The sequence below is a fragment of the Callionymus lyra genome, chromosome 13 (assembly GCF_982586985.1).
Source record: "Callionymus lyra chromosome 13, fCalLyr1.hap1.1, whole genome shotgun sequence".
In the NCBI taxonomy this organism is placed as follows: domain Eukaryota; kingdom Metazoa; phylum Chordata; class Actinopteri; order Syngnathiformes; family Callionymidae; genus Callionymus; species Callionymus lyra.
The window spans coordinates 3,503,482-3,517,768 of NC_141830.1; the positions used below are offsets into that span (position 1 = coordinate 3,503,482).

At 34.7% G+C, this 14,287-nt stretch overlaps 1 protein-coding gene across 3 annotated transcripts in view; it reads left to right on the plus strand.

The window, feature by feature from the left end:
* wasf1 (WASP family member 1) overlaps positions 1-14,287 on the plus strand; it is a 116,671-nt gene that overhangs the window by 96,731 nt on the left and 5,653 nt on the right. For all 3 annotated transcript variants that reach the window (XM_087805952.1, XM_087805954.1, XM_087805953.1), the window contains 4 exons: positions 2,130-2,186; positions 5,500-5,663; positions 11,711-11,890; positions 13,064-13,581. In XM_087805952.1, coding sequence (XP_087662078.1) covers positions 2,130-2,186; positions 5,500-5,663; positions 11,711-11,890; positions 13,064-13,581 — 919 coding nt within the window. The remainder of the gene's footprint in view (positions 1-2,129; positions 2,187-5,499; positions 5,664-11,710; positions 11,891-13,063; positions 13,582-14,287) is intronic.

A 14,287-nucleotide genomic window follows, 5' to 3' on the forward strand; every position in this document is an offset into this window, starting at 1 on the left:
TGTGTGGTCTGGTGTGTAGTTGAGTGTGTAGATGAGTGTGTAGTTGAGTTTGTGGTCCAGTGTGTAGATGAGTGTGTAGTTGAGTTTGTGGTCCAGTGTGTAGATGAGTGTGTGGTCGAGTGTGTAGTTGAGTGTGTAGTCGATTGTGTGGTTGATTGTGTGGTTGATTGTGTGGTTGAGTGTGTGGTTGATTGTGTGGTTGATTGTGTGGTTGAGTGCGTAGTTGATTGTATGGTTCAGTGTGTGGTCCAGTGTGTAGTTGAGTGTGTGGTCCAGTGTGTAGTTGTGTGTGTGGTTGATTGTGTGGTCCAGTGTGTAGTCGAGTGTGTAGTCGAGTGTGTAGTTGAGTGTGTAGTCGAGTGAGTAGACATTTTATTCTGACAGTTAACCATTTCATTTTGTTTATTATTGTTTTAACTCTAAACAAAACTTTGTTGTTTCAGATTTATTTTCACTTTCTTTGTGAAAATTTCTTTCCCCTGAAAATAAACGAAGCAAACATTGACATATTTAGAGGAAAATGTTATTTTTCCATCAGTTTCTTTGTTTTTACGTTGATTTTATCTCGATATTTCCTTCTTTACTTTTCTCTCTTGCTTTGATGTGTGTGTAGATGTTTAACACAACACTCAGTGTGTAGATGTTTAACACAACACTCAGTGTGTAGATGTTTAACACAACACTCAGTGTGTAGATGTTTAACACAACACTCAGTGTGTAGATGTTTAACACAACACTCAGTGTGTCATTATTTTAACACAACACTCAGTGTGTAGATGTTTAACACAACACTCAGTGTGTAGATGTTTAACACAACACTCAGTGTGTAGATGTTTAACACAACACTTGGTGTGTAGATGTTTAACACAACACTCAGTGTGTAGATGTTTAACACAACACTCGGTGTGTAGATGTTTAACACAACACTCAGTGTGTAGATGTTTAACACAACATGTCATTATTTTAACACAACATGATGTTTTTATTAATGTAACACAACATGATGTCATTATTTTAACACAACACTCAGTGTGTAGATGTTTAACACAACATGATGTTTTTATTAATGTAACACAACATGTCATTATTTTAACACAACATGATGTCATTATTTTAACACAACATGATGTTTTTATTAATGTAACACAACATGATGTCATTATTTTAACACAACATGATGTCATTATTTCAACGTAACACAACATGATGTCATTATTTTAACACAACATGATGTCATTATTTCAACGTAACACAACATGATGTCATTATTTTAACACAACATGATGTTTTTATTAATGCAACACAACATGATGTCATTATTTTAACGTAACACAACATGATGTCATTATTTTAACGTAACACAACATGATGTCATTATTTTAACACAACATGATGTTTTTATTAATGCAACACAACATGATGTCATTATTTTAACACAACATGATGTTTTTATTAATGTAACACAACATGATGTCATTATTTTAACACAACATGATGTCATTATTTCAACGTAACACAACATGATGTCATTATTTTAACACAACATGATGTTTTTATTAATGCAACACAACATGATGTCTTTATTTTAACGTAACACAACATGATGTCATTATTTTAACACAACATGATGTTTTTATTAATGTAACACAACATGATGTCATTATTTTAACACAACATGATGTCATTATTTCAACGTAACACAACATGATGTCATTATTTTAACACAACATGATGTTTTTATTAATGCAACACAACATGATGTCATTGAAAGTGTGTATTCCATCCAAGCATGTGTGTATTTGTTCTACACAAACCCTTCATGGACCTTCTCTGACGTTTAGCTCTGGTCCAGTGAAATCTCTCAGTTTCCAGATTTTTTTAAAAACACACTGCGTCGCTCTTTCAGGTGTGTGTGTGCATGTGCATGTGCGTGCGTGTGTGTGTGTGTGTGTGTGCATGTGCGTGTGTGTGTGTGTGTGTGTGTGTGTGTGTGTTAGTGCGTGTGCGTGTGCGTGTGATATTGTTGAACTGTGAGGTCCCCGAGCACATGTTTTTTTTGTTTAACAGCACTTTTCTTTTGTGCGTTGACTGTGTTGATGCTGCCCTGACGCTTGTGTGTGGTTGTGTAGTTGCAGGACCCTCGCATGTATGACCAGGTGTACAGGTACCTGGACCTCCCCGGGCAGGTAAACATCACTTCTTTCACTTCCTGTCTGTTCCAGGTGATAAAGTGTGACGTTACAATGTTGTTACAATGTTGTTACAATGTTGTTACTGTTGTCGTCGTCTTTAAACCTTCAGTTGTGACGTCATTTAAATATTAGGCTGTCATTACTAAAGTGTTAAAAAATTGAATCATCATTGTGGACAAAATGAATGAATGAATTAAAACGTAATCGGTTTCCTTAAGACTCTTCAGCGACGCTAACACACACATGTTAGCCGTAGCATTAGCATTAGCATTAGCTGCTAAACATTTCAACCTATTTCTTTTTTTTTAAATGCCTCCATTATTCTTCAAATATCCTGTGGTTTGATGGTCTGAAGTATGAGAGCACGAATGCTCCTACCCAGGTGCAACACTAATAGACTCAGGGACTCATTCATCCCTCAGGCTATTAAATTGTACAATTCTGAGTTCGAGTGGAGTGAGAGTTTCTGGATGTTCTGTTCTATGTTAGTCTTTGTATCCTTTGTCTTTGTTGTTTTTCTTTGACCTATGTTCTTTAGTTTTAGACTTAGATTGTGTCATCTTGTTCTTTGTCTTTATCTTTAGACTTAGATTGTGTCATCTTGTTCTTTGTCTTTATGATTGTGTCATCTTGTTCTTTGTCTTTATTGATTGATTGTGTCATCTTGTTCTTTGTCTTTATTGATTGTGTCATCTTGTTCTTTGTCTTTATGATTGTGTCATCTTGTTCTTTGTCTTTTTGATTGTGTCATCTTGTTCTTTGTCTTTATTGATTGTGTCGTCTTGTTCTTTGTCTTTATTGATTGTGTCATCTTGTTCTTTGTCTTTATTGATTGTGTCATCTTGTTCTTTGTCTTTATGATTGTGTCATCTTGTTCTTTGTCTTTATTGATTGTGTCATCTTGTTCTTTGTCTTTATTGATTGTGTCATCTTGTTCTTTGTCTTTATGATTGTGTCATCTTGTTCTTTGTCTTTATTGATTGTGTCATCTTGTTCTTTGTCTTTATGATTGTGTCATCTTGTTCTTTGTCTTTATTGATTGTGTCATCTTGTTCTTTGTCTTTATTGATTGTGTCATCTTGTTCTTTGTCTTTATCATTGTGTCATCTTGTTCTTTGTCTTTATTGATTGTGTCATCTTGTTCTTTGTCTTTATGATTGTGTCATCTTGTTCTTTGTCTTTATGATTGTGTCTTCTTGTTCTTTGTCTTTATTGATTGTGTCATCTTGTTCTTTGTCTTTATTGATTGTGTCATCTTGTTCTTTGTCTTTGTGATTGTGTCATCTTGTTCTTTGTCTTTATGATTGTGTCATCTTGTTCTTTGTCTTTATTGATTGTGTCATCTTGTTCTTTGTCTTTATTGATTGTGTCATCTTGTTCTTTGTCTTTATTGATTGTGTCATCTTGTTCTTTGTCTTTATGATTGTGTCATCTTGTTCTTTGTCTTTATGATTGTGTCATCTTGTTCTTTGTCTTTATTGATTGTATCATCTTGTTCTTTGTCTTTATTGATTGTGTCATCTTGTTCTTTGTCTTTATGATTGTGTCATCTTGTTCTTTGTCTTTATTGATTGTGTCATCTTGTTCTTTGTCTTTATGATTGTGTCATCTTGTTCTTTGTCTTTATTGATTGTGTCATCTTGTTCTTTGTCTTTATTGATTGTGTCATCTTGTTCTTTGTCTTTATTGATTGTGTCATCTTGTTCTTTGTCTTTATGATTGTGTCATCTTGTTCTTTGTCTTTATTGATTGTGTCATCTTGTTCTTTGTCTTTATGATTGTGTCATCTTGTTCTTTGTCTTTATTGATTGTGTCATGTTGTTCTTTGTCTTTATGATTGTGTCATCTTGTTCTTTGTCTTTATGATTGTGTCATCTTGTTCTTTGTCTTTATTGATTGTGTCATCTTGTTCTTTGTCTTTATTGATTGTGTCATCTTGTTCTTTGTCTTTATGATTGTGTCATCTTGTTCTTTGTCTTTATTGATTGTGTCGTCTTGTTCTTTGTCTTTATTGATTGTGTCATCTTGTTCTTTGTCTTTATGATTGTGTCATCTTGTTCTTTGTCTTTATTGATTGTGTCATCTTGTTCTTTGTCTTTATTGATTGTGTCATCTTGTTCTTTGTCTTTATGATTGTGTCATCTTGTTCTTTGTCTTTATGATTGTGTCATCTTGTTCTTTGTCTTTATGATTGTGTCATCTTGTTCTTTGTCTTTATTGATTGTGTCATCTTGTTCTTTGTCTTTATGATTGTGTCATCTTGTTCTTTGTCTTTATTGATTGTGTCATCTTGTTCTTTGTCTTTATTGATTGTGTCATCTTGTTCTTTGTCTTTATGATTGTGTCATCTTGTTCTTTGTCTTTATGATTGTGTCATCTTGTTCTTTGTCTTTATTGATTGTGTCATCTTGTTCTTTGTCTTTATTGATTGTGTCATCTTGTTCTTTGTCTTTATGATTGTGTCATCTTGTTGTTTGTCTTTATTGATTGTGTCATCTTGTTGTTTGTCTTCATTGATTGTGTCATCTTGTTCTTTGTCTTTATGATTGTGTCATCTTGTTCTTTGTCTTTATTGATTGTGTCATCTTGTTCTTTGTCTTTATTGATTGTGTCATCTTGTTCTTTGTCTTTATGATTGTGTCATCTTGTTCTTTGTCTTTATGATTGTGTCATCTTGTTCTTTGTCTTTATGATTGTGTCATCTTGTTCTTTGTCTTTATTGATTGTGTCATCTTGTTCTTTGTCTTTATTGATTGTGTCATCTTGTTCTTTGTCTTTATTGATTGTGTCATCTTGTTCTTTGTCTTTATGATTGTGTCATCTTGTTCTTTGTCTTTATTGATTGTGTCATCTTGTTCTTTGTCTATATGATTGTGTCATCTTGTTCTTTGTCTTTATGATTGTATCATCTTGTTCTTTGTCTTTATTGATTGTGTCATCTTGTTCTTTGTCTTTATTAATTGTGCCATCTTGTTCTTTGTCTTTATTGATTGTGTCATCTTGTTCTTTGTCTTTATTGATTGTGTCATCTTGTTATTTGTCTTTATGATTGTGTCATCTTGTTCTTTGTCTTTATTGATTGTGTCATCTTGTTCTTTGTCTTTATTGATTGTGTCATCTTGTTCTTTAATTGAGAAAATGTCAATTAAAGACAATGTCACAATTAAACGACTGGTTCATACTATTACAGTTGCTTCTGTGAATCTGTTGTCAACAAACTCATCTGTGCTTTTTTTCTCCTCTTCCTCGATCAACCCTTCTCAATCCTCCACTTCCTGCCGCCCTCGACCCACTTCCTGTCCGGCAGCTGAAGGCGATCGAACGAGCGCCGGAGCCGGACAAGGTTCCTCGGGCGCCGCACGACCGCAAGAAGGAGTGGCAGAAGCTGGCGCTGGGCGCCGAGCTGGCGCCGGAGCCGCTGGACGACAAGCTCAGGGAGGCCAACGGCTCGGCCGGTTACCACGACAACAGGTGCGTGACCCCAGGTGACCCCGGTGACCCCCCCCGTGACCCCCGTGTTTACCTGTTGTCAACGATTAGATCTGGAGAGGGTTTGAGGAGAAAATCCAAGCTCTGATGGATATTTTTACTCGTAGTTCTACGGTTTATATGTCGATCAGGTTAGTTAATGACATATTCAGGGCGTGGACCTTGAACTCCAGCGAGATGACTGAGGACGAGGGGATACAGTCGACTCCAGGGGTATTAGAAGCTGCTGTTTGGACATATTTTGTCTTTCAGTTCCATTAGTTCAACCAGAAGAGAGAGAGAAACGATCTCAAGACGTCACTTGGGGTTTTTTTTATCATGGAAGCGTCTCGAGATATACCTCGATATACCTCGATATATCTTGATATATCATAATAATAATCATAACAATAATAATGTCTATTTTTATAGCGCCTTTCTAGACCAGGGTCACAAAAATATATCAAGGTATATCAAGGTATATGGAGATATATCTGGCATATATGGAGATATATCTCCATATATTTGAGATACACCTCGATATACCTTGATATACCTTGATATATCTCGAATATATGGAGATATATCTCCATATATTTGAGATATACCTCGATATACCTCGGTATACCTCGATATATCTTGATATATCATAATAATATTAATAACAATAATAATGTCTATTTTTATAGCGCCTTTCTAGACCAGGGTCACAAAAATATATCAAGGTATATCAAGGTATATGGAGATATACCTTGCATATATGGAGATATATCTCGATATATTTGAGATACACCTCGATATACCTTGATATACCTTGATATATCTCGAATATATGGAGATATATCTCCATATATTCAAGGTATATCTCGAATGTATTCAAAGTTCATCTCGAATATATCTTCATATATGTCCATATATTCGAGATCGGGTATCGAGATATACCTCGATATACCTTGATATATCTTGATATATCAAGGTATATCGTGGTATACCTCAAATACCTCAAAAATACCTCAAATATATTGAGATATATGGAGGTATATCTCCATATAGTCGAGATATACCTCGATATACCTTGATTGACAGCATCAATGTTAATTGACAGCATCAATGGTCCAACAATTTTTGGTTTTTAGCAAAATGAACGTGGACACAAGAACATTAAACAATTACAAATGTACAGATTACTTTGGATTTTAAAGTTTCTTTCATTATTTCATTTGTTAGGAGAATTTAAATATTTGAATATGAGGTTAAAGTGGTATTAAATACATTAAATATGAATTATTAATTTTTTTAATTATACTAAGATAAGATAGCTTGATATACCTCGATATACCTCGATATATCTTGATATATCATAATAATAATAATAACAATAATAATGTCTATTTATATAGCGCCTTTCTAAACCAGGGTCACAAAAATATATCAAGGTATATCAAGGTATATGGAGATATATCTTGCATATATGGAGATATATCTCCATATATTTGAGATATACCTCGATATACCTTGATATATCTTGATATATTTTGATATATCAAGATACATCAAGGTATATCTCCATATATCTCCATATATTCAAGGTATATCTCGGTACATCTCAAATATATCTCCATATATGTCCATATATTCGAGATCGGGTATCGAGATATACCTCGATATACCTCGATATACCTTGATATACCTTGATATATCAAGATATATCAAGGTATATCGAGGTATACCTCAAATACCTCAAAAATACCAAAAATATATATATGGAGGTATATCTCCATATAGTCGAGATATACCTCGATATACCTTGATTGACAGCATCAAATTTAATTTAATTGAAATATTTGAATATGAGGTTAAAGTGGTATAAAATACATAAAATATGAATTATTAATTATTTAAATTAGACTAAGATAAGATAGCTTGATATACCTTGATATACCTTGATATACCTCGATATATCTTGATATATCATAATAATAATAATAATAACAATAATAATGTCTATTTATATAGCGCCTTTCTAAACCAGGGTCACAAAAATATATCAAGGTATATCAAGGTATATCAAGGTATATCAAGGTATATGGAGATATATCTATTTGAGATACACCTCGATATACCTTGATATACCTTGATATATCTCGAATATATGGAGATATATCTCCATATATTTGAGATACATCTCAATATACCTTGATATATCTTGATATATTTTGATATATCAAGATACATCAAGGTATATCTCCATATATCTCCATATATTCAAGGTATATCTCGGTACATCTCAAATATATCTCCATATATGTCCATATATTCGAGATCGGGTATCGAGATATACCTCGATATACCTTGATATACCTTGATATATAGGTATACCTCAAATACCTCACAAATACCAAAAATATATATATGGAGGTATATCTCCATATAGTCGAGATATACCTCGATATACCTTGATTGACAGCATCAAATTTAATTTAATTGAAATATTTGAATATGAGGTTAAAGTGGTATAAAATACATTAAATATGAATTATTAATTATTTAAATTAGACTAAGATAAGATAGCTTGATATACCTTGATATACCTTGATATACCTCGATATACCTCGATATATCTTGATATATCATAATAATAATAATAACAATAATAATGTCTATTTATATAGCGCCTTTCTAAACCAGGGTCACAAAAATATATCAAGGTATATCAAGGTATATCAAGGTATATGGAGATATATCTATTTGAGATACACCTCGATATACCTTGATATACCTTGATATATCTCGAATATATGGAGATATATCTCCATATATTTGAGATACATCTCGATATACCTTGATATATCTTGATATATTTTGATAGATCAAGATACATCAAGGTATATCTCCATATATCTCCATATATTCAAGGTATATCTCGGTACATCTCAAATATATCTCCATATATGTCCATATATTCGAGATCGGGTATCGAGATATACCTCGATATACCTCGATATACCTTGATATACCTTGATATATCAAGATATATCAAGGTATATCGAGGTATACCTCAAATACCTCAAAAATACCAAAAATATATATATGGAGGTATATCTCCATATAGTCGAGATATACCTCGATATACCTTGATTGACAGCATCAAATTTAATTTAATTGAAATATTTGAATATGAGGTTAAAGTGGTATAAAATACATTAAATATGAATTATTAATTATTTAAATTAGACTAAGATAAGATAGCTTGATATACCTTGATATACCTTGATATACCTTGATATACCTTGATATATCATAATAATAATAATAATAATAATGTCTATTTATATAGCGCCTTTCTAGACCAGGGTCACAAAAATATATCAAGGTATATCAAGGTATATGGAGATATATCTGGCATATATGGAGATATATCTCCATATATTTGAGATACACCTCGATATACCTTGATATACCTTGATATATCTCGAATATATGGAGATATATCTCCATATATTTGAGATATACCTCGGTATACCTCAATATATCTTGATATATCATAATAATATTAATAACAATAATAATGTCTATTTTTATAGCGCCTTTCTAGACCAGGGTCACAAAAATATATCAAGGTATATCAAGGTATATGGAGATATATCTTGCATATATGGAGATATATCTCGATATATTTGAGATACACCTCGATATACCTTGATATACCTTGATATATCTCGAATATATGGAGATATATCTCCATATATTCAAGGTATATCTCGAATATATCTCGGTACATCTCGAATATATCTTCATATATGTCCATATATTCGAGATTGGGTATCGAGATATACCTTGATATATCTTGATATACCTTGATATATCTCGAATATATGGAGATATATCTCCATATATTCAAGGTACATCTCGAATATATCTTCATATATGTCCATATATTCGAGATCGGGTATCGAGATATACCTTGATATACCACGATATATCTTGATATATCAAGGTATATCGTGGTATACCTCAAATACCTCAAAAATACCTCAAATATATTGAGATATATGGAGGTATATCTCCATATAGTCGAGATATACCTCGATATACCTTGATTGACAGCATCAATGTTAATTGACAGCATCAATGGTCCAACAATTTTTGGTTTTTAGCAAAATGAACGTGGACACAAGAACATTAAACAATTACAAATGTACAGATTACTTTGGATTTTAAAGTTTCTTTCATTATTTCATTTGTTAGGAGAATTTAAATATTTGAATATGAGGTTAAAGTGGTATAAAATACATTAAATATGAATTATTAATTTTTTTAATTATACTAAGATAAGATAGCTTGATATACCTCGATATACCTTGATATATCTTGATATATCATAATAATAATAATAACAATAATAATGTCTATTTATATAGCGCCTTTCTAAACCAGGGTCACAAAAATATATCAAGGTATATCAAGGTATATCAAGGTATATGGAGATATATCTCCATATATTTGAGATACACCTCGATATACCTTGATATACCTTGATATATCTCGAATATATGGAGATATACCTCCATATATTTGAGATATACCTCGGTATACCTCGATATATCTTGATATATCATAATAATATTAATAACAATAATAATGTCTATTTTTATAGCGCCTTTCAAGACCAGGGTCACAAAAATATATCAAGGTATATGGAGATATATCTTGCATATATGGAGATATATCTTGCATATATGGAGATATATCTCGATATATTTGAGATACACCTCGATATACCTTGATATACCTTGATATATCTCGAATATATGGAGATATATCTCCATATATTTGAGATACACCTTGATATATCTTGATATATTTTGATATATCAAGATACATCAAGGTATATCTCCATATATCTCCATATATTCAAGGTATATCTCGAATATATCTCGGTACATCTCGAATATATCTTCATATATGTCCATATATTCGAGATCGGGTATCAAGATATACCTCGATATATCTTGATATATCAAAATAATAATAATAACAATAATAATGTCTATTTATATAGCGCCTTTCTAGACCAGGGTCACAAAAATATATCTCAAAATACAAAAATAAAAATCAATAAATACCTAAAAAATACCAAAAATATATATATGGAGGTATATCTCCATATAGTCGAGATATACCTCGATATACCTTGATTGACAGCATCAAATTTAATTTAATTGAAATATTTGAATATGAGGTTAAAGTGGTATAAAATACATAAAATATGAATTATTAATTATTTAAATTAGACTAAGATAAGATAGCTTGATATACCTTGATATACCTCGATATATCTTGATATATCTTGATATATCATAATAATAATAACAATAATAATGTCTATTTATATAGCGCCTTTCTAGACCAGGGTCACAAAAATATATCAAGGTATATCAAGGTATATGGAGATATATCTTGCATATATGGAGATATATCTCGATATATTTGAGATACACCTCGATATACCTTGATATACCTTGATATATCTCGAATATATGGAGATATATCTCCATATATTTGAGATACATCTCGATATACCTTGATATATCTTGATATATTTTGATATATCAAGATACATCAAGGTATATCTCCATATATCTCCATATATTCAAGGTATATCTCCGTACATCTCAAATATATCTCCATATATGTCCATATATTCGAGTTCGGGTATCGAGATATACCTCGATATACCTTGATATATGATATATCAAGGTATATCGAGGTATACCTCAAATACCTCAAAAATACCAAAAATATATATATGGAGGTATATCTCCATATAGTCGACATATACCTCGATATACCTTGATTGACAGCATCAAATTTAATTTAATTGAAATATTTTAATATGAGGTTAAAATGGTATAAAATACATAAAATATGAATTATTAATTATTTAAATTAGACTAAGATACATATTAGTTCCCAGACCACCGTCCTGTGCTGATAAACATAAACAAATGTATTAACAATAGATCCAAAACATGTAAACCTGCTCCCAGGGCCCCGAGCTACATGGAGCAGCTGGACGGGCCCTTCTCGCTGGCGGCGCTGCCCTACAGCCAGATGAACGAGCTCTTGAGCCGCAACGGAGATCGAATGTATTCCAGGCCCAACGACCCGCCGCCGCCGCCGCCACCGCCGCACCCGCTGGGCGAGATCAAGCCTCCGTCCGTGATCAGGTGAGACCATCCGAGCACCTCGTCGTCCCCCGTGACCCCCAGACGATCACGATGATCCGCTGAGTTCACGGAGAGATTTAAATTCATATTTAAAATGTTGTTTATTTCATTCACTAAATGAACGTGTAGCTTTATTTTATTGAGTTTGTCAGAGATAAACATTGCTTTAAGTCAAAAGAAAGAGCAGCTGTCAGATCTAACAATAATAATAATAATAACAATAACAATTATACTAATAATAACAGTAATCAGCATCAGTTAAGTATCAGCTAACTAGCTAGCTAGCATCAGTTAAGCTTCAGCTTAGCTTCAGTTTAGCATCAGTTTAGCATCAGTTTAGCATCAGTTTTAAGCTTCAGTTTAGCATCAGTTAAGCTTCAGTTTAGCTTCAGTTCAGCATCAGTTCAGCATCAGTTTAGCATCAGTTAAGCATCAGTTTAGCTTCAGTTTAGCATCAGTTTAGCATCAGTTTTAAGCTTCAGTTTTTAGCATCAGTTTAGCATCAGTTTAGCATCAGTTTAGCTTCAGTTTAGCTTCAGTTTAGCTTCAGTTTAGCTTCAATTTAGCTTCAGTTTAGCTTCAGTTCAGCTTCAGTTCAGCATCAGTTTAGCATCAGTTTAGCATCAGTTTAGCTGCAGTTTAGCTGCAGTTTAGCTTCAATTTAGCTTCAGTTTAGCATCAGTTTAGCTTCAGTTCAGCATCAGTTTAGCATCAGTTTAGCATCAGTTTAGCATCAGTTTAGCATCAGTTTAGCATCAGTTTAGCATCAGTTTAGCATCAATTTAGCATCAATTTAGCATCAGTTAAGCTTCAGTTTAGCATCAGTTTAGCTTCAGTTCAGCATCAGTTTAGCTTCAGTTCAGCATCAGTTTAGCATCAGTTTATCTTCAGTTAAGCTTCAGTTTAGCTTCAGTCTAGCATCAGTTTAGCATCAGTTAAGCTTCAGTTTAGCATCAGTTTATCTTCAGTTTAGCATCAGTTTACAAGTTTACATCCACACTCAATTTCTGGCTGTTCGAGTGCTCATTGTGCACTACATTTTAACACACTGCTCCTCGGGACACACTTGTGCACTCAAATATTAAGTGTAAGTGGGTTAGGGTTAAAGTGTGTGATCTGAGACTCGGCTTCAAGACTCGATGCTTCCCGTCTCACCTGTTCTTTTCCCTTCAGCTCCGGCTCTGGTTTCTCCGACAGTCGCCCTCAGTCTCCGGCGAGGACGACGGGCATGAACTCCAACACGCCGCCTCCCCCGCCGCCTCCTCTGCCGCCGCCGCCTCCCCCGCTGCCGTCCGCGGGTCTGCGAGGGACTCCGCCTCCGCCCGTCCCGCCTCTCCCGGCTCAGCAGCCTCCGGCCATCCCTCCACCTCCCGCTCCGCTCCAGATCGCCCCGGGCGTCCTGCACCCGGCGCCGCCGCCCGTGGCTCCGCCCATGCACAACTCGCCGGCGCGCTTCCTGGACAAAGGCGCGATGGACGCCCAGGCCAACGGCGGGATGCTGCCTCCGCCTCCTCCGCCTCCGCCCCTGCCGCTCCCGGGGGCCCGGACCCACTCGCCGTGCCCGCCCACCTCCTTCCCGGGCGCCTCCGCTCACTCGTCGGTCCACGAGATGGCGCTGAAGAGGCATCATCCCGCCAACCTGCCGCCCATCAGCGACGCACGCAGCGTGTTGCTGGAAGCCATCAGGAAAGGTTGGTGTCGCCGTCAGTCGCTCCGTGACTCGTCGTCGTTGTTGTTGTTGTTGTTGTTGTTGTCGTCGCTTTCCAAGTGTGACGCGGTCAGAGTCTCGAGTGGGAAGTCAACTTGGTCCTGGTTTCTAATGTCGCGAATCTCGAGATACTCGTCTCTATGATTCAGACAAAACACACAACTGTTGTTTGTGTTGTGTTGAAAAACACAACTTGATTTATCTATTTGATAATGAAAGTATCGATGAACCATCAAGTGTTTACCGTCTCGAGGCGTTCTAGGGAAAAGTTTTAGAGCGAAACTTGCTTTGAGGAGATGAAGTTGTGAGTCTGTGTTGAGCTTCGTCATAAGATGGTAGTGATGTGTTGATGAAGCTTCATGAAACAGTGTCATTATCTTCAGAGTCCACTAGATGGTAGTAATGTGTTGATGAAGCTTCATGAAACAGTGTCATTATCTTCAGAGTCCACTAGATGGTAGTGATGTGTTGTTGAAGCTTCATGAAACGGTGTCATTATCTTCAGAGTCCACTAGATGGTAGTGATGTGTTGATGAAGCTTCATGAAACAGTGTCATTATCTTCAGAGTCCACTAGATGGTAGTGATGTGTTGATGAAGCTTCATGAAACAGTGTCATTATCTTCAGAGTCCACTAGATGGTAGTGATGTGTTGATGAAGCTTCATGAAACAGTGTCATTATCTTCAGA